Genomic DNA, 18271 nt, shown 5'->3' on the forward strand with positions numbered 1-18271 from the left:
GTTGCTCTCCACCCCTTCATGGGTCACCCATACTTTTTGTCAACTGTGATGTTAAAGTTTAATTCCGGAGCATTAATAAACCTATTCCACATCAACCACTTCAGGAGCCCTGTGGAAATAAGTCCACCCAGGAGCAGTACACAGCAAGGACAGCGTTTTGCCTTGTAGCACGTGGCCCTTTGCATCGTGTACTGCAGATTTGTTTCATGTCTGAAGGTGACGTGATGCAAAGCTGAGTGCCATCAGAAGGTCTCTTGTATTCTTAGTCTTATAATCTCCTCGGAAAGCCATATCCTTAGCCTCACTGATAGTTATATTAGCTTTTAATTCCACATCACTTGGCTCCTGCATTGATTTTTCTGTTTTGTCCAGGCAAGTACAGGTTGCTGTACTGTCTATAACGGGCATTTTGCCTTCACTTCAGGTTCAAAGCTGGCTTTTGCTAGCTGCTTTCACCTTTCTGCCTACCGGTGGGAATTGTACTGCTTTGATTTTGATCCTGCTCCACAGTCCCCACCAAGGGAGAGATGTTCCCCCCACCTCCATACTCCCATTGCTTTTGCTGCCTTTATCAGTGTTTTGCATTCCACACCACCTTGGTTTGATTGATTTGCTATTAATCCCACCTTTTCCTGATTGCTGACGTTCTGTACTTGCACTCCTGGCTACTGCCTTTCCCTTGGCTTTAGAATGGGTGCTGAGCCACAGCACTATTGGGTGAGATTGATGGATCTTTTGGACATCCAATAATATTACCATTAAGATTGTTCACTTTTCAACCACATTTTCTCTGTCTTAATTCATCTTTCCTACTTGTAAAAGCCTTGTACAGTTTTGGGAGCATGGCAGGGGGGAGTATGTGTGAGGAGGATGGGAATGAGTAGGGAGGCAGGTCAAGGCTAATTTTCTCTGTTTAGAGACTATTAATTGTACATTTCATTCCATAATGAGAATGAAGGGATGAATAATAAAATATCTGGTGATACGATGTGACTGACCCATTTTGAAACAGCAACTATGTGTCCATGTAGGAGGCTGTGCAGTAATTACTGCAGAAGATTGTTCTCTTCGTTTGTCTGCTCCTCTCATCTCCATCCTCCCAGGATTACCCACTGGGCACTTTTGCCTGCAGTTGCATTTTGATTTCTTTACCAGCTCCATAACCAGTATCAGAAACCATTGCATGTGTTAGTTTTCTAACATTTTAAGTCATGCTTTGTTCTGACTTTGTGTGATGTTCCAAGCAATGGGATTTTCTTCACTTTAGCTATTGCATGGTCTAATGATGCTTATCCGTAAGTTCAGCCTGGTTTTCACTTTATTTTGCCTATTACTTCTGCTTAAAATGTTTTCAAACACTTTAGCTGTTCCCGGTATTTACATGAGTCTAAATATGTCATAATCTCTAAAATGTCTGTTTCTGGGTCATCTTAAGCTATTATGTATTTAGTTCTTCTGATTCCTGCACAGACTGAACCAGCAATTATTTTATCTTTGCATTGCATGTTGGAATTTCTTAATAACCAGTATTAAAAACAGGGAGCCCCTAAGGAGTGGTGGGATGATGTGTTTGGAAAAGGAGCTACAGTGGCTTATTACCTGGTCCTCATCTGTTGTGCTCAAACTCTGCCTTTTGCCACCATAGCACGTGTTGATGTTGGTTTACAGCTTTGAGGTGTCTAGTTCCCTTCCTTTTCTTAAGAGGTTTTGAATAATTATTAATTTAGATTGATTTCTCCCATGAATTTCCAGCTTTCTCTTTACAAGATGGAAATACCTACTGTTTCCTTGATCAGTTTCTAAATAACACTGGAGCTTTCCTTTCTTCCCTCTGCCTTTCCCCATCCATCGTGCTTTCTTTGTCATCTTTGATACTTGTATCTGTCCATAATGTATTAGTCTCCCTAAATACCATTATGCTACAGATGGTCCCTTTCCATCATCACCATATATGTCGAATAAGGCCATACTAGTACCATGGGATGTTAGATTGCCTTGGAGGGTTATAGTAGAGGATGTGATGGTAGATTAACACGTGGAGGAGTACGGAAGGGTGGAGATAGCTCCAAATTAAAAATGCCAGGAGTGTATGGCTTTTCCTTTGAATGTATGGACTAGTCTTGGCATAATACTTGTTGTCAGGACGGCTGGAGTTACGCTCCTGGCCTGCTAGGAACCAGGGGAAATTTTGTGCTCATGTTGAGTGATCCAGTCTGTTTATTTGTGATGATGAAGGTTATTTTCAGTACTAGCAAATGGCTTTATTACTTTTGTCTGGTTAAATTTTAATTACTTGTCATATATGACAGACACGTGCCTACCCATACTTATTTTAAATAAACTGCATTAAGCAAAAGTACCTTTAATTAGGTCCTAGTGATGAGAAAGCGAGCGCTTGACAATGAAGATTCATGTTTTCTCCTCTTCTCCCCCCATTCAGGGAGTGTGTGAAGAGGAGCCCGCGCAGCCCAAAGGCGGAGGGCTCCGACTCGGTGACATCTCAGTCCTCACCCAGTGAAGAGGCTGGAATGATGACTGAGGTGAAAGTGAAAACAGAAGTACCAGATGACTATATCGAAGAGGTGATCTGGCAGGATGACACCAAAGATTCCAAGAAGAACATAAAAGATGGGCCGGGAGATGTGCCGGCGGAGATCTGCGTGGTCATAGGTGGGGTCCGCAACCAGCAGACACTCGGTAAGCTGTGGGATAACACCCCACATCAGTCGGTTCCCTGAGTCTGTGGTGTGGGGAGAGGAAGGAGGCTCTGGAGAGCTGTTCCTGGAAGCTCAGCTCTGCTGGAGGGACCAGAGCCAAGGTGCACAGCAGTCTTAGGGATTATTGACTTTCTTTGACTTTTGCTATCCGTTTGCATCTGGTTACCCCTAAAGACTCAACCAAGATGAGGGTAACTGTCAGAAAAAGCTCGTTATCTTCGTTTGATGTGTTGAATGAGTTGCCCATCAGTCAGGTGCACAATTCATGGTGACCCCAGAGCTGGTGGTAGGTACGTTGGGTGTAGATGAGGCAATCAGGAGGAAAGCCTGAGAAACGGTGGAGATGTTTTGAGGTAAGTTGCTTTGAGGAAAGTGGATGCTTTCTGTAAATAATTAGATTTAGCTCAAAAACAGGTTTTACAGGTTGCTGTTTGTTTGTTTTTCTGATCGCTGGTAACATTGTGGGCATAATTTTGACTTTTGGCTGGCTGTGGTGTGCCACTTCCAAAACAGTACTTCCTATCCCCACCCCAACTCACGTGGTGACGAGATGAAGCTTGCTTTTTTTTTTTTCTGTGAGCATCAGACTGCCTTCTCCTGCTCCGGGGGCTAAAGGGACTCTTCTGTTGGCTCCGACATGGAGCAGGTCCCCGCCAGTGACTCTGAGAGCCAAAGGCAGATGCTGATAAAAAGAAGAAAGAAGAGCTGGACCGTGTTTCCTTCAAGGAACCCAGGAGAAAGCTAATTTGAGCTGCCCAGTGTTGCTGTTGGGGTTGGTTTGTCTTGCAGGGAGAGAGATAAGAGGTATTGGTGTTAGATTTTCTCCTGGTTTTTGCTTGATCATTGTCCGTGCTGTTGGAAGGCAACCCTGGAGGTGTCATGAGCTGGTGAGAGCATCATTGTCCTTCCTGTTCTTTCCCCAGTAGGACAGTCACTAAGAACAGCAGGGTGGGAGGTCACTGCTGTTTCTGCAGGCTCAGAACATCTAGGGAAAGCCGAAGAAGTCTGTAACTGTTTCTGACTTTAAAGATCTTAGAATTTAGAGGAAATACTCTGTGTATATTCAGAGTTTTTGTGCCACTACGCTTCTTGAGAGGTCGATCGTGGGCAACCCTGATATGCAGAGATGTACCTGATGCCCTGGGAGGGAAAGGTGGAGATTTGACCACTGATGGGAAGCAGTAGGAGCTTCTTCAGCCAATGGTCACCAGCCCTTGATGTAAGCATCTGCAGATTGGGTGTCTGCCATGTAAGGCCCCCTTCTCCCCAGGGCTTCTGGCTGGGAGCAGCAGCTGCTGTGTGCGTGAGCTCCCTTGAAAACAGTGGTTTCTAGCTAAAGCTGACCGTGTTGTTGTGCAAAGTGGGGAGTGGGCTTTTGCTGGTGGCTGACCTGGATTGTTAGCAGGTACCAACAGGTTGTACCTATGGAGAGCACTGGGGACAGGCAGGGGTGAGGGAGGACATGGTTCAACATATAGGTGCTGTGGGGAGAGGGGCAGAGTTATTTACTAGGTAGCAAGCGGTGGGTGAAAGCCGTCAAAAGTAAACTGGAGAGCTTCTATCTGGAAGGGCCTTTTCCAATGAAATGTGCATCGTATTTGTTATTTTATAGATGTGCGCTGGGTTTCTTTAAAGGCAACTTGGTCCTGAGGTGATTGGCAGTTGGTGGCCGATTCTTTTGTGAAAAGAGCCCTCTAAGCGCCCCCTTTTATCCCCCATTCACATAACTCGCGTTTGTTGGGGAGATGCCTCTGAATAACTGTTCTGTTTGTCAACCGAATACTGTACTCCGTGTGGACCAACCGTGGTGCCCAGATATCAGTTCCTTGTGGTTTCTTGAACTGGCTGCCAGTCAATTCTTCTGGTCCCCTCCGTCCCCCCTGCAGAAACCACGGACAGGCACTGTTTCCATCACTGCAGACATCTGTGTAACTTACACAAGAACCATCCCGTGCCTGCTGCTTCGCTGGCGATTTCGGCTGCTGCTCTGGAACAGCCAAAGATTGCGAACAGCTGAGGATGCTGATGCCTCCTCCCTCTGGAGCAAAGGTGTTGTGCTCTCTGCTGCTGCTCACCGGTACCTCCTGGAGTTTTTCCTTCCTGAAAGCTTTCTCGTGATGTGATCTGGTAGCCCTGTCTCTTAATCACCTTGGCCGTGCAGAAAGGCGAGGCTTTGGTAGGATTTTATTTGCCTTCATCAAGGAAGCTGAGATCAGAGGTGTTGAAAAAGGTTATAATAATTCATGATGCAGGTTGAAATGGTGAATCCGGAGTAGAATTCTTCTCCTTCGTGTGGAAATGCAGACTGTGAGATTGTCTCGTTTCATAGGGCGCAGGTGCTGGTCAGTTAAATGGGGGATGTGTTGCCTTGAGCCAGGGCCACAGTGCTTGCTGAAGGCTTCAGGGCATACATGGCTCCAAGTGACAGACAGCTTTCCAGGGGGCTCAGCTTCGGGACTTGGCTGAAATACGCGTTAGAAGATTTATGTTTCTTTTCTGAGTCACACATCTCCTGCAGGAGTGTGCTATATTTATATTTTTAGTTGTTACTTGCAGCAATTTATAACAGGGTTTCCCAGCTGAGTTGCTGCTATTCACTTGTAGTGTTTTCATCAAATTAGGCCTCCTGTTTGGTTGCATGTTCATGTTTCTCTCCTTGCACTTTGGACTACTCCACGCTCTGTTTCCATCTGTTTGGAGCAGCCCAAACGCTGCGGTAGCTGGAAGAGGATGCAGTGAGGCGGGATGGGTGGTGACAGTGGCTGCAGTCCCCCAGCTGAAGAGCGGGTGCTGGTGTTTGTGGGTTTGGACCATTTCCCTTTCATCTGCTTTTCCACAGAAGTCTTGCAAGCCCCGTGGGGTACCCCCTCGAGCATCCCAGGCAAAGAAAGCCAACGGAGAGGTTGGCTCTAAGGCTGGGTCCAGTCAGCAACAGACCGGTACTGCCGCTGCGGATCCGGCTCTCCCCCCCATCCACCAACCTGTACTCCCCGCGGTACCGCTGGGTCTCCCTGCCTCACAGGTGGTGCATTTCTTGCCCTGCACAGCTTAGAGATGCAATATTTCCTCTTTGTTTCTTCTTTTTTTTCTTACTAGTTTCATGTGCTGGCCTTGGGCCAGGGGCATTTGAAGAGCTCCACCACATCAGCGTTTCGCAGGGCAGGGGTGTGGGGGCAGGAAGGCAGAGAAGTTCTAGGAAAGAGAGGAAGAGAGAATGGCACTTGTGTTGTAAATCAAGAGAAAAGAGGAGAGACTGTTTGGCTGATGTGAATCATTTTCTAATGTTTGGAATTCTGTCAGGTCAGTATATGTGTTTTGGAGGACTGAGTTATCTGTGAGTCGATCAGGAGGAGTTTTATACAAGACTATTTAAGCTCTCAGTCTGGCCCGTGCTTTACAGGAAACATTTTGCAGAGGATTTTTCAAGTAATGCATTAAATCAGAAATGTTTCTGAGACAAAGTGAAGAGTGAATCCTTCTGCTTTGAGACTGTCAGTCTTACATGCACATGCTTGATTCTTGCCGTGATGCTGCTGTTGCAACGTTGCTGAGCAGCACATGTAATTCAAGATCACTTTGGATTCTCCCTAGTTACACCAAGTAAAATAGTGCTGCAGAAGCCTTAAGAAACTGTGTGACCTCTGACATCTTGTTAGCAAGCCACAGGGACAGATGGGTCTTAGAAATTTTTAATAGGCTTCAGCCATCATTATTCTTTGGAAATGCATCCACTTTAAGGGCTTTTCTCTGATTTCTTTTTGCACAATTTAGATGGAAAAGCAGTGGAACGTGGCTCTCCCGTTGGATATACACGAAATCGATATTCAGGGACCTGGATTTTTGACCATGCATTGAGATACACGTCTGGTATGTGATGGAAGGGTGTGGAAGTCTAACCAGGGATCAGGGAGCAAGGGAAAGCTCTGGATGCAATGGGTGTCTTGCCCAAATTCCAGCTATGAGGCTCAGGAAAAGCCTGGCAAAACTGAATGCACCAACTAACCAAAAACCTTCCCCATCTCCCCTCCTGCTACAAACAGCTTTAACCTGCATGACACATCCAGATGTGGACAAAGTCCCAAGATAAACCATGACCACAGTGGCAGTGTTCGAGGCAACACAGGCATGTTCTTTGTAAGGTCTTAACACATAGCGATGTCTTTTTTATTTTCCACTTCATCTTTCTTCCACTCTAGTAACACATTTATTGTGGCAAGTCATCCCTCCTTTCTCTAATATGAGGATCTGTGCCATTGCCCCCCCAAACTGTGGTGTACTGAGTACACAGTTGTGGCTGTTGAGTTGTCCCTCAGTGCGTGCAGGACTTCAGATCTATAATGCACCCCCCTCACACCCTCCACAAACTCACGGTCCTCCTGGGGCAGTGCTCTACTGTCTGTGTGTAGGAGGTGGGTAGAGGTACCATCATCGAAGAAGATGACTCCAGGCTTTCCCAGGTTGCACTTGAGACTTGGGGGCTTCAGGACATCAGTTTCTCCTGGCAGATATCCCGTGCTTCAGGACATCCACACGAAAGCACTGGCCATGGGATGTGACAATCGTTCTCCTGCCTTCAGCTCCTGCCCTTGCTTTCCAGGCACAGCCCCTTGCCTGAGGGCTGCAGCACCAGTTCCGTTTTGTATTGGAAGAGGGAAGGCGTTACACTGTTAATTGTACAGGTTATACTCTTCTTGAAGAATTTCTGCACAACCAAATGCATTTATGTGCCGCTTGTGCCATAGACTGTCTCCAGAGGAAGGGGGAACTGTAAGAAAAATGGGGAAGAAAATTCAACCTAGATCTGCTCACGTTTTTTATGTTTTTCCCTGTGCTCCATGTGTGCACAGCACTGTTTCGGGGGATGAATGGGCATCAGTCACGTTTTGCTGTTGGTACGGCTGAACTGCAGCTGTTGCACAGGGTTACTGGTTGGTAGGGTGCTCACTGGTGGGATGGTGAGTGCGCTCATCTTCTGGTGGTGCTGCTTTTGGTGCTCCAGCTGGAATAGTTTTCAGGAAAGAATTTTGGCAGTTGGTGATGAATATAATTAGTCCTTGAGCATGGAAAATGAGGGCTGGCAGATGATGCCGACTTGCTGATATCCAGGATTTTACTTAGCAAAGCCTGTGTGGAGTGACCACGGCTGATGACTGTCCCATGTATGTGTATATATATATATAAAATACAACTAGCTATGATAATTAAAAGTCTGTGGAGCAGATCAGACATAGTCAACTGACTACAATATCAGTATTTTCGAGTATTTTTTCAGATGTGTACTCCTGTGTTTTGGACTGTAGCGAATTGCCTCTTTCAGCATCAATGACAAAGTAGCATCCCAAGCTCAAAAGGCAGTCCCAAGTGATGCTAACAGTGACAGATAGGGAATTCAGCACTGTTATGCGCTGGAAGGAGAGCTGTTTTCTTCCCAAGCTGTAAGCAATAGGGCATGGGAAAGGGAAAAAAATAACCTGGGTATATTGTGTTCAAAAAATTGGTTGGTTTTGTTCCCGGAAAGAGCACACTTGGAGTAGCGCTGGGTGAGTATCACTGTAAAATGATGTTTTGGAATATGTATTTGGATGTGCATATGAATGTTGTGTTCTTGTTTGTGGCTTATCCCTGAGTTCTGCTGCTTTGCATGGTCAGGAAGAGATTGTTTCACGGTTGCGTGAGGAAGCGTTAATAGAAGTGAAATGCTGTGTTCACACAGAATAATATCCAGCCCTTCTTTCTCCCACTTCCCCTTCCAGTAAGTGCTGCTCTCACCCTACCGAAGAGCACAGATAGGACTGCAGTTATTTAGCTGCTGGTGAACAGCTAAGAACTGCAATGCATTTTACAAGTGAGAGCTTGAAAGGTGAGTTCATAGCCTGTTCACCAAGTTGGAGTGGGGGAAAAAAGGTTGAATCAACTTAAGTAACAAATCTAAGGAAATTTCTGTCTGCTTCTCCAATAAACATAAGAGGCTAAATTCATTGCATAATTTCATCATTACAAATGATTCTCCCAGCTCTTGTTTCTCTGGTTTCATTTCAAATGACTGTTTGCAGATGTGTGTTTTCTGGAATTAGAGACGCAAATTGAGAAGAGAGACTACTGTGGTCATGTGCTTTTCCTTAAAAAGGTCAAAAGTTCTATTTGTATCTATTTGGTTTCCTCTGGGTGAATATTTACCAAATCTCTGTGGGTTTCTTGAGAAATTTGTACATTGTGCATTTCTTGAGAAATTTTGAAAACTCCTTGCCTCAAGATAACAGATTGCCTTCTTTTTTCAGTTGAAAAAGCTTTTTTTCCCATATACTAAGAACTTACTGAAAAGTAATTCAAGGTTATTTCTGTCCATAGGAAATATTAGTTGTTATTATACAGTTATAAGTCAGGCTATTTTGAGAGTGGCCCTTTCATGTTAGCAAAGTTAAAAAGATATACTGAAAACGTAAGTTCAGGGTAATATGCCAAGGAATCTTAAATAAGGCTGAAAAAAGAATTGAGTCTGGGATAGTGATTTCCTGCATTTATCTCCATGAACCTTCCAAAAATTACTTTGCTGCAAACTGCATTCTTTTGTCCCCAGTTTATGGATAAGTATGTGGCAAGGCTGTTTTTCCTGATCTAAGATGGTGACGTATACTTTTCTGTCTTGTTTTTCAGGGTCTTACGAATGTGGAATATGTGGGAAGAAATACAAGTATTACAACTGTTTCCAGACCCATGTGCGAGCACACAGAGGTATCTCACTCCTGCTCAAATCTTGGGGAATCCTGGGGTAACATTCAGGTTCAGGGACTGTTTTCAGGAAGGTCTTCAAGAGTCTCTGCTGCTTTTCTCTTCATCGGTAATGCTTCTTTCGATCGGCCCATTCGTGGGGTAAACTTTGGGGCTGCCTGAGCTTTGTGGCTCTGCTCCAGCAATATTTCTTCTGAGGTCAGGAGCAGCTCTTGCGTTCAGTGCAGTATTTACTGCACAGGGCTGTCTGGGGGCATCGCTGTGTCTTGGGAGAGCTGCAAATCAAACCATTTCTCCCGGCAGATACCCCATGCCAGCACCACAGGGGTAGGCATCTCCCTGAGGTGCTCTACCTCCTGCCCAGCTGGGTGTTTTAGTCCATCCCCATTAAGTCAGGATGGGAGCATATAAAGTCAGACACTGGCATTGCTAGACTGATGTATTTTTATGTTAAAATCAAAATGATGCTTGAACTCACCCCTCTACCCTTGCTGTCAACTGAGGTCACTTCCTAAATGTATAGTTTGTGTGACATATCTTGTGCTGAGGGGTGACTTCATTTGAATTTTCTGTAAGAGTGGCTGGTGTGATGTTGCTTAATTGGAGAAATGTGGAAGTTTTGCTCCGTGTTCTGTACTTAGCATAGCTTGTATTATTTGGAGAAATACATATCTGAAATAACAGAACAACAGGGACTTGAAACTAGCTGATGAGCCTTTGAGTGGTTTTATTTTCTTTCGCCTGAGCTGAGCGCTGAAGTCTGTGCGTTGGGCTTGTCGGAGCCTCAGCTTTAGCTCGTCAGTTGCAACCAGCAGTATCTGCATGCATGGTCGTCAATGGAACGATTGGCTGGAATGTCTAAAGGAACGTAAAGGAAGCTCCCAGGGAAAAGTTTGAAAATCCGGGAATAATGAAGGCTAATACAATATTAAATTTCAAATGTGTCAACTCTCAGAATTCAGCAAATGCAGAGCTAAAAAGTGAACAAGTGCGTCCTTAACTCGTCAGAGTTTTTCACAGTCTCATAATACATTGTTTAATTGCAAAGTTGCATATTTCCCGTGTGCTGTTGAACATCACAGAGCTTCTTCTGTATCCTTAGATACATGCAGAATTGTTTTTCAATGCTGGTGTTCCTTTCTAAATGCCAACAAAGTTCCTAAAAGTTCTTTAAATATAATTACAAAGTAGTTTCACCCTCCAGTTTAAGAAAAAAAAAATCCCTAAAATAATAGTCAGCAGCAGTTATTTGCTGACATGCAGAATGCTTTACTGTTGCATCACAGCGTTGCAATAATTTTGCAATAATAATTGCAGTATTTAGGTTTGGGACAAAGATTGCTTTTATTTTACTTTTCATCCCCAAGCACTATGGGATCCTTAATTCAGCTGGAATTTTAAGAGCTATATTAGTATGAGGACACGTCCTTGTGTGTGATCCAGTTGATTTGTATTTATACATTTATACATTTACTTACATTTTGATCATGGAATGAAGCTATATATTAAATGGTCTGGATGCATCAACTTACTCCTGCACAGTTGATATCCGTAGTTTTGTCATGAACTCATGACTTTTGCTTCCAAAGCCTTTTTAGTGTAGCTGTAGAAGATGGAAATTTCAAAATTTTGAATGTGGAAATTTTTAAGTAATTTTCACATCAGTGGTGGAGAAGAACAGTTTGTCTACATGAAACAGAGAATGTTTTATGTTGCTGTAAATAGGTGCATGTAGTAGTAATATTTAAAGTGCATTTGAATTACCTTAAGACAGTAAAAATCAAAGTGACATATTTATTCATGTACACTCTTCAGCAAGAAATCAAACTGAAAACTTGATGCAGCTCTAAATGCGATTCCCTCAGAAACAGAACCTGAGCTGGGGGTTAAAGCAGTCAGGAGGTGTACCTCTCTGCAGAGAAATAACGTGCCATTGAATGTGCATGTCATGTACAGTCAGGAAAAAAGAAGAAAGGATTATATGGAGGGAAAGCCCTGTGTGCTGTTATCCAGTGAGAGCTGTACGTGGAACCGTACCAGTAACAACGCTGGAAATAGCACTTAGGACTGAAAGACATTTTTGTGAAAGATGCTTTTATTGCCACGTGTATCTGAGGTTTCATAGAGGAGTGGCTGGTACTGCACTGTCATAAGAAATGTGAGATAACTTGGTGGTTACACGTACACCGAGGATGTGATCCTGGACTTGTGTGTTCTCCCTGTGTATCTTCAGTCCGTGTATCAGATAAAACCCCAAGGCACTGGCAGGCCAGCTCTCCTAGGTCTGCTTGTTCTCAAAGTACTGAAAATTGAGCTCCCTTGGCGTATCACGCACAATTATCAGCTGCCAGAAACTCGGATCCTGAATCTTTTAAGCCATTCCTTTTTGGCTGGGTGAGGAAGGAGCCATATGTCAGTGGCAGGACCTGGCATTCCCTCTTTGCCTGAGCATCAGCCGTGGTGTCACCAAGCTCTGGGCCACCCATCAGTCACATTGCATCTGCCTTTCTCTGAAGGTCTGGCTGATCCTGGGTAAACTCAACAGCTCAGTGTCAGAGTAGAGCTAGAGCAAACTCAGGCCCCTTTTTGTTCTCTTCAGGTGTTTCTTCCAGGGCTTTTGGGGCATTCAAGCAGAAACACCTGCTATTTGTGATCTGCTGGAGGATGTGCTCCTTCCCTTTGAACAGCCCCGTTTTTTGCATTCCTGTGCAGTTCCTGTGTCACTCATGGTCCTTGGCTAGCTGATGGGTTGGTCCTGTGGATCGACAGAGCTGGTGATGCAGCAGGTTCTGCCCACGGCAGGGCAGGTAGTAATTGTGTTGATCTGGTCTGGACCTTTGGGGCAGAACAACTGAACAAACCCATGTGTCCAGCCAGCCCCACTGTTACATTCAGTGACGCTGTCTCAGTCCCCAGGGTGGGAGGTTTGGAGGACTCGAGCTGTCCTTGCTTTGAACTGGGTTATTTCTAAGCTGGTTTTTGTACGTCTTGGTGGCCAGTTTAGAGCTGGGGAGCCTGGGGCTTGTGGCTTGAGGCCAGCGGGGGTAGGAGGTCAGTCACCCTCTCCACTCTTGCAGCCGGTCCTTACTTGTCAGCGGCTTGGTTTGCCCTGTGCAAAACTTAAATTTTTCTTCTTACCCTTTGAGGTGTTCAGTTCCGTATTGACGACATCATGTTTTTCTTTATAATGATCATTTCTGGGAGAAATTTCCTAGATGGTTCTTTTTATAACTGCACCTGCCTCCTCTCTAGATCTCCATGGTAGAGAAGCTGTGTTGGAAGTGACCTGTGTTCTTTCCTTGTGTGCCTTCAGGAATGGGTGGTTTTTTATTAGAAAACAGGGCATTTTCTTAGTTTCTTGAGCTTTCCCTGTGGTGCTCAGCATTGGCTGGAGAATTTCAAGGAGCGGTTGATCTGGAAAGATCTGTAAGAGCGAAGGGTTGAGGCAGGTCTTGTTCAAGACGTGCTGGCTCACAGGGGAAAGCTCCCTCTCTGTTTTGCTCTGAAAGCCAAGAGGCAGGCATGGAAAACCCCACATAAAGGGTTCTGCAAAGAGTCAGCAACGTAGGTAAGAAATTTACTCACTACGTTTTATCAAGGAAGAAATGAAAAGGTTGCGTTCCTTCCCCTTCGCCTCCCTGAAAGGCACAAATAAAATAAAAAAGAAACCCAACAAAAAACGTTATGTTGCTGAGCTGAAAGGCTCTTTTGTGAGCTGTTGTGCAGCCCTGCAGGATCGTGGCTCCTTCCTCCTGCAGAGCTGCTGGAGTTCAGCTGGAGCAGAAAGGCTGCACATTCCTGGTGGCGATGGAAGGCTCTGTCCCAGTGATCGGCGCTGACAAACGTTACCGCTTCGCCTACATGCAACCCAGGCCTTAAAAATGTTTTGCTTACAGTGCTTTTTGTTTAGCTGTGTGGGGTTTTTCAAGTCATTAAAAGGTTTGGATTGCCTTCAGGAGTTAGTCAGCTAGAAAGTTTTGTTTTGTACGATGGGTCGTATTTGAGCAACATGAGCAGCAAAACATCTGCATGCTGATGCATCAGGAAAATTATTTCACTTTTAGATAACTCAAAAAAAATGGCTGAAATTGCTGTATTAGACTTTCAAACAGTAAATTTAAAAACCTCTGGGCTGAGGCCAAGCAAGGGAGAATTTTACCCAAAGGAGAATTCTTCAGAAAGCAAATGAAAGAAAATAGCAAGGTTCAAGTTTAACCCTCACAGGATATATCACCTCTGTCCTAATAATTGGTGGAAGTTCTCTGTTTCCAGATAAGCTTTTCTGGGCTGAATGATGATTTTGCTCAAGTTGTTTTTTTCTTTATTATTTATTTACATTATTTGGTTGCTGCATCGCCTCCCTCTGAACTGATCAGCTCTCTGTTACCTTCCCGCAGGGGTGTGCCAGCCAAGGGGCTGAGCTGCCATCATCGGAATAGATGCTGGAGGCACTAGAGCAGAGGGGTTTTCTTCAGGCGAAGTTTCTAGTTTAACCAATTGTTAAAAAACATTTCAAAGCTTTTGAAGTTTCTGATCAATACTTTCCAAGAATGGGTTCTGCTCGATTCCAAAAATACGAAAAGGAAGATGACTTGTTCAAATTGTGAATATGGAAAAATGCATTTTTCCAAAGTGCACATTTTTGGAGTCTGAGTCAGAGCAGTGCTGTGAGTGAAACGATTTTGAGGTGAGAACTTGAAAATTAATCACAAAATAACCATTCCTGAGGAGAGATGGTGTTTCTGAGCTGAAAAAAGTTGGGTTTCATTTGTATGATTATCTGCTACCGAAAAATCATAAGATTTGGGGGGGGTCCTTTGCCCTCTGTGCTCCATCCCAAGCACCCATTTTTTTTACTGTGTACATTTCCCAGTCTGCAGCAGATTTTTATAGGAGATGCAGAAAGTTACTTGAGAAAGGCAAGGAGTTAACTTGCCTATTTCCCAGCCTTCCTGCCGACCTCCCTACTCTGACTTACTTTTGCAACTTTCTCAGAAATTGGTCTTTTGTTTTAAAGCTGTAATTACTTGGTCTCAGCCCAAAGGTGATTTCAAGTGGGCTGTTAGGGGATTTTTAGGTGGCTTTTTTTAAATTATTTTAAATTCCTAAAGACTTTAGTCTGTCTTACGACTAAGAGTAACAACATTTCTTAACACAATTTGGAAAAATGGCTGCTCCTTAAACACTTGTGTGTTGCTTGATTCTTGTTAAGTTTGTCTAAAGTACTTTTTAAAGCTGTTTAAATGACAGAAAGGACCTGGTGCATGCATAGTACGTATCTTTTATGGTTTATTTATGCCGTTGTCTGTGAACACCAGGACAGCATTCTGCAGAACTCCATTGTGCCATAGCTAGCTTTTTCGTTGAGTGATAGGTGGTAATTCAAACAAGTAGCAGCTGTGGAAAAATACAGGGCTTTGACTGTCGAGCTTTTGCATATGATACTGAGGGTTTCTGATCTGGCCCCTCAGTTTATGAAGTTGTGCCAAATTAATATTGTTGCCTAGAAAAGTGATCTAATCAGGCAGGTTAATCAAGTAGAAATATACAAATTCACAAACCCACAATCATTTGTTTTTATTATTTTTAAGAAATAAGGAAATTAAATGCAAACAGTGTTCATTACTTAAGGTTGCAAATTTTAAATTCAGAAACGCTGTGACATTCTGCAGCTGTGGTTTTCAGAGCAATGCAAGCATGATTCCAAGAGACATACGGAATATTTTGAAACGTAGTTATGTTATTAGATAATGTGACATACAGTGTATGCAATTTAGGATGAATATGAAACACTTCAAAACGGCTTGGAAATCCTAATCATTTATGATCCTTGACTTGTAACACTGGGTTTTATTTTCCAGCTTGCAGCTTTGCCCATTGCAGTCATTTAGGGCTTGAACATGATCTTTGCCGTGTGCTTCTTGTGGTCCCACGTGTCACAGCGGAGGGAGCTTTTTCTCCCATCTTTTCATGTGTGCCTTCAGGAAGACCAGGATAGAACAGCCCCCTGGGGAGGGGGGATTCTCATGACCCATCTCTTGGAGAGGCTTTGCTCACCCTGCGGAGGGGAGGCACGGCAGCGGGGCAGGCTGTGCCCTCTCCCATGGGAGGCAGAGCCGGGCATGCTGTTCGCTGCATGCATTCCTGGCTTGGCGGCACTTGCCCAAGGAATGAAGCACATGAGGGATTTCAACCAGCCTTCCGTAGAAATCATGGAACTCCTTGGCGTGGCAGCTGCTGGGACGTGTCGGCCCAGCCCGTGCCCCTGCAGCTGGGGGGACACGGGGCAGCTGGAGGCCAGAGGGCTGGAGGCCGGGGCTTGGCCCGGGCAGAGCTGCAGGGGGACAGCGGGGAGGCGGCTGCTCCCAGCCCCGCTGGTGGGCCGACCCATGCCCCCCGTGCCTCTCCGAAGCCCTCGGCGGTCCCTGCAGCTCCTCAGCTTGGGCTCCCGGTGTGCAGGGGCAGGGCCGGCCCTTCCAGCCGGCCTGTTTGGGAGCCAGGCCCCTGTGACAGCTTGGGGAACCAGCCCCGCTTGTGGAGGCTCTTCAAGCCTCGGAGGTGCCGTGTTGGGCCCCACCGCCATCAAGGGCCTCAGGCCTTTCGCAGCCCGCTCCGGGCAGCTGCCGTCCAGCCGAGGTGCTGCGGGGAGGCGATGGTGGGGTGCCATGGTGGAGAAGAGCTGCGGATGGAGGAGAGCGAGGGAGCGAGGCGCCGGGGACAGCCAAGCGCAGCGGACACGGGGCAGAGTCGGCCGTCGGATCTAAGTGCAGCTCTTTCTCTTTGCAGACACTGAAGCTGCCTCAGGTGAAGGAGCCTCACAAGGCAGTAAGTACTCATGGCGCTGGGGGGGCGTAAGGGGGGCCTGGGGCCTGTGGCGTGTGCGAGCAGCGGGGCGCAGGGTGCTCCCCTCGGGGGCACGGCCAGCTTGCCCACCGCAGCCCCCCGGCATCCCTCGCCCCCCGGCGGGGGCTGGGTGGCCGAAGCGCCGGGGAGGCGGCGGGTGGCGGGCGGCTGCAGGAGGCCGAGGAGCCGCCGGGGCCTTTCCCCGCGGGCCGGGCGGCGGCGCGGCCGGCAGAGGGCGGCCCGAGCCGCGGAGATGGCGGCGGTGGCGGGCGGGAGCCGCCGCACAGCGCGGCCTCGGCGGGGAGAGGCGCCCGTCGGCCCCCGGGAGGGGAGCGCGGTGCCCGGGCTGGGCGGGCGCGGGGGCCTGAGGAGACGGAGGGCGGCCATGAGCAGGGCTCGTCCGCCCTGCTGCCTCAGCCCCGCAGGGAAGGCGCTGGCTGCTGGCGGCTTCTCTAGCATGATAAGTCTCAGGAAAATTTTTAAACCTTAAACATACAATCGGCGGGGGGGGAGCTCTGCCCTGATCAGGGACACTGAGTAACCTGCTGGTTCAGCACAGGCCCCTGGGCTGCCAGGGCAAGGAGGCCAAGGCGCGGGGCCTGTGCAACAGGGGGTGAGGTGGCCACAGGGGGACTTGGTGGCACCAACGGCCCCTGTGAGGGGGTGGTTGGGAGGACAGAGCTGGACAGTTGGCAGTGGCGTGAGAATGAGAGATATAGGGCACAAAGTGCAAGAGAGGTTGAGGCTGTGTTGGAGGAAAAGCCTTTCCCTGTGCTGTAGAGCAGGTTGTCCAGAGAGGTGGGCTTTGCATCCTTGGAGGTTTGCAACGCCGGCCTGGATAAAGTCCTGAGGAACCAGATCTGAGCTCAGAGCAGACCCTGCTTTGAGAAGGAGGTCAGACCAGAGACCTCCTCAGGTCTCTGCCAACCTGGTTTTTGCTGTGATCATTTTAGGTGAGAGCCACGGTTTCTGTTGGAAAGGTAAGTTACATACCATGGTGGTTTACAGAGGGCAGCTTGGAAGCACCAAACTTAGCCTGGATGGGTATAAAAATGTTAGATAAATAGAAAAGAAAAGTAATAATGAAGTACAATCATGCCACCTTTTGAAACTGCTGTTTCTTCAGTGCCATTCTGTGATAGGTAAAAAGTTGTGGTTAGCCTGGGGGAGCCTTGGCTTTCTGTCTGTAGAAGGAAGCAGGACTGACTTCACTGCAGGTGGGGGATGAAGATCCTCAGCCCTGAGCCAAAACATCTCAGTAGCAACCAGCCATCACACGGTGTATACCCACTCCTGGTGCTCACTAGAGGGGAGACAGGCTCTGCAGCTGGGCACTTTCGCATTCCGTTGACCCAGTGACATGTGGTAACCACCTCCATGCAGCGGATGCAGACTGCTTCCCAGGCTCTGCTGCCCGTCGGTGTTTCACTTATCCTGAGTCTTCCCAGGCTCATCTCGCCCTCTTGCTCTGAATTTTGACACTGGACCCTGCTGGGTTCTGGGCTGGGCGGCGAGCATCCTGGGCTTGTTATTCGGGTATTGGGGCTTGTTATTGGGGTATTGGACATAGTATCCTCTTTGCCAGAGCTTGGGAACCACCTTGTGCAAAAAAAATACTTTTTTCTGTAAGTCAGCTTCTCCTTCTTACCTGTCATGGGAGGTTTTTTGGCTGAGAAGGACAGGGCAGAGTGAGGTATGAAGAGTAAGAGGGGATGAGGGTTCATGCCTCTGCTATGTAGGCAAACCCCATGAGGTTTGAGCCACAGGATTTCTGTGGATGTAACTGCCTCTTCTCTGGTGGCTGGATCTTGGGGAGTGGGGGAGAATGGAAAGTCACAGGCAGAAGAAGTCTGGGAGAGAACAGCAACAAGCAGCTGCTCTCTGCACCAGGCTTCAGAGGAGCTGTGGTGGCGACAATGGAGATGGAGCAGGGAGCAGCAGGAGAGGCAGGGACTCCTTCCATCTTCATGCAGGGCTGTACA

At 46.8% G+C, this 18271-nt stretch overlaps 1 protein-coding gene across 6 annotated transcripts in view; it reads left to right on the forward strand.

The window, feature by feature from the left end:
• The window catches only part of ZNF618 (zinc finger protein 618), a 162371-nt gene that overhangs the window by 80789 nt on the left and 63311 nt on the right, over positions 1 to 18271 (forward strand). For 4 of the 6 annotated variants that reach the window (XM_037399196.1, XM_037399197.1, XM_037399199.1 and 1 more), the window contains exons 3-6: positions 2441 to 2697; positions 6489 to 6584; positions 9372 to 9449; positions 16233 to 16271. In XM_037399196.1, the coding sequence (XP_037255093.1) occupies positions 2441 to 2697; positions 6489 to 6584; positions 9372 to 9449; positions 16233 to 16271 (470 nt within the window). The remainder of the gene's footprint in view (positions 1 to 2440; positions 2698 to 6488; positions 6585 to 9371; positions 9450 to 16232; positions 16272 to 18271) is intronic. The other 2 variants (XM_037399200.1, XM_037399202.1) reach the window with 1 other exon arrangement.

Source organism: Falco rusticolus, chromosome 9 (genome assembly GCF_015220075.1).
Source record: "Falco rusticolus isolate bFalRus1 chromosome 9, bFalRus1.pri, whole genome shotgun sequence".
Classification (NCBI taxonomy): domain Eukaryota; kingdom Metazoa; phylum Chordata; class Aves; order Falconiformes; family Falconidae; genus Falco; species Falco rusticolus.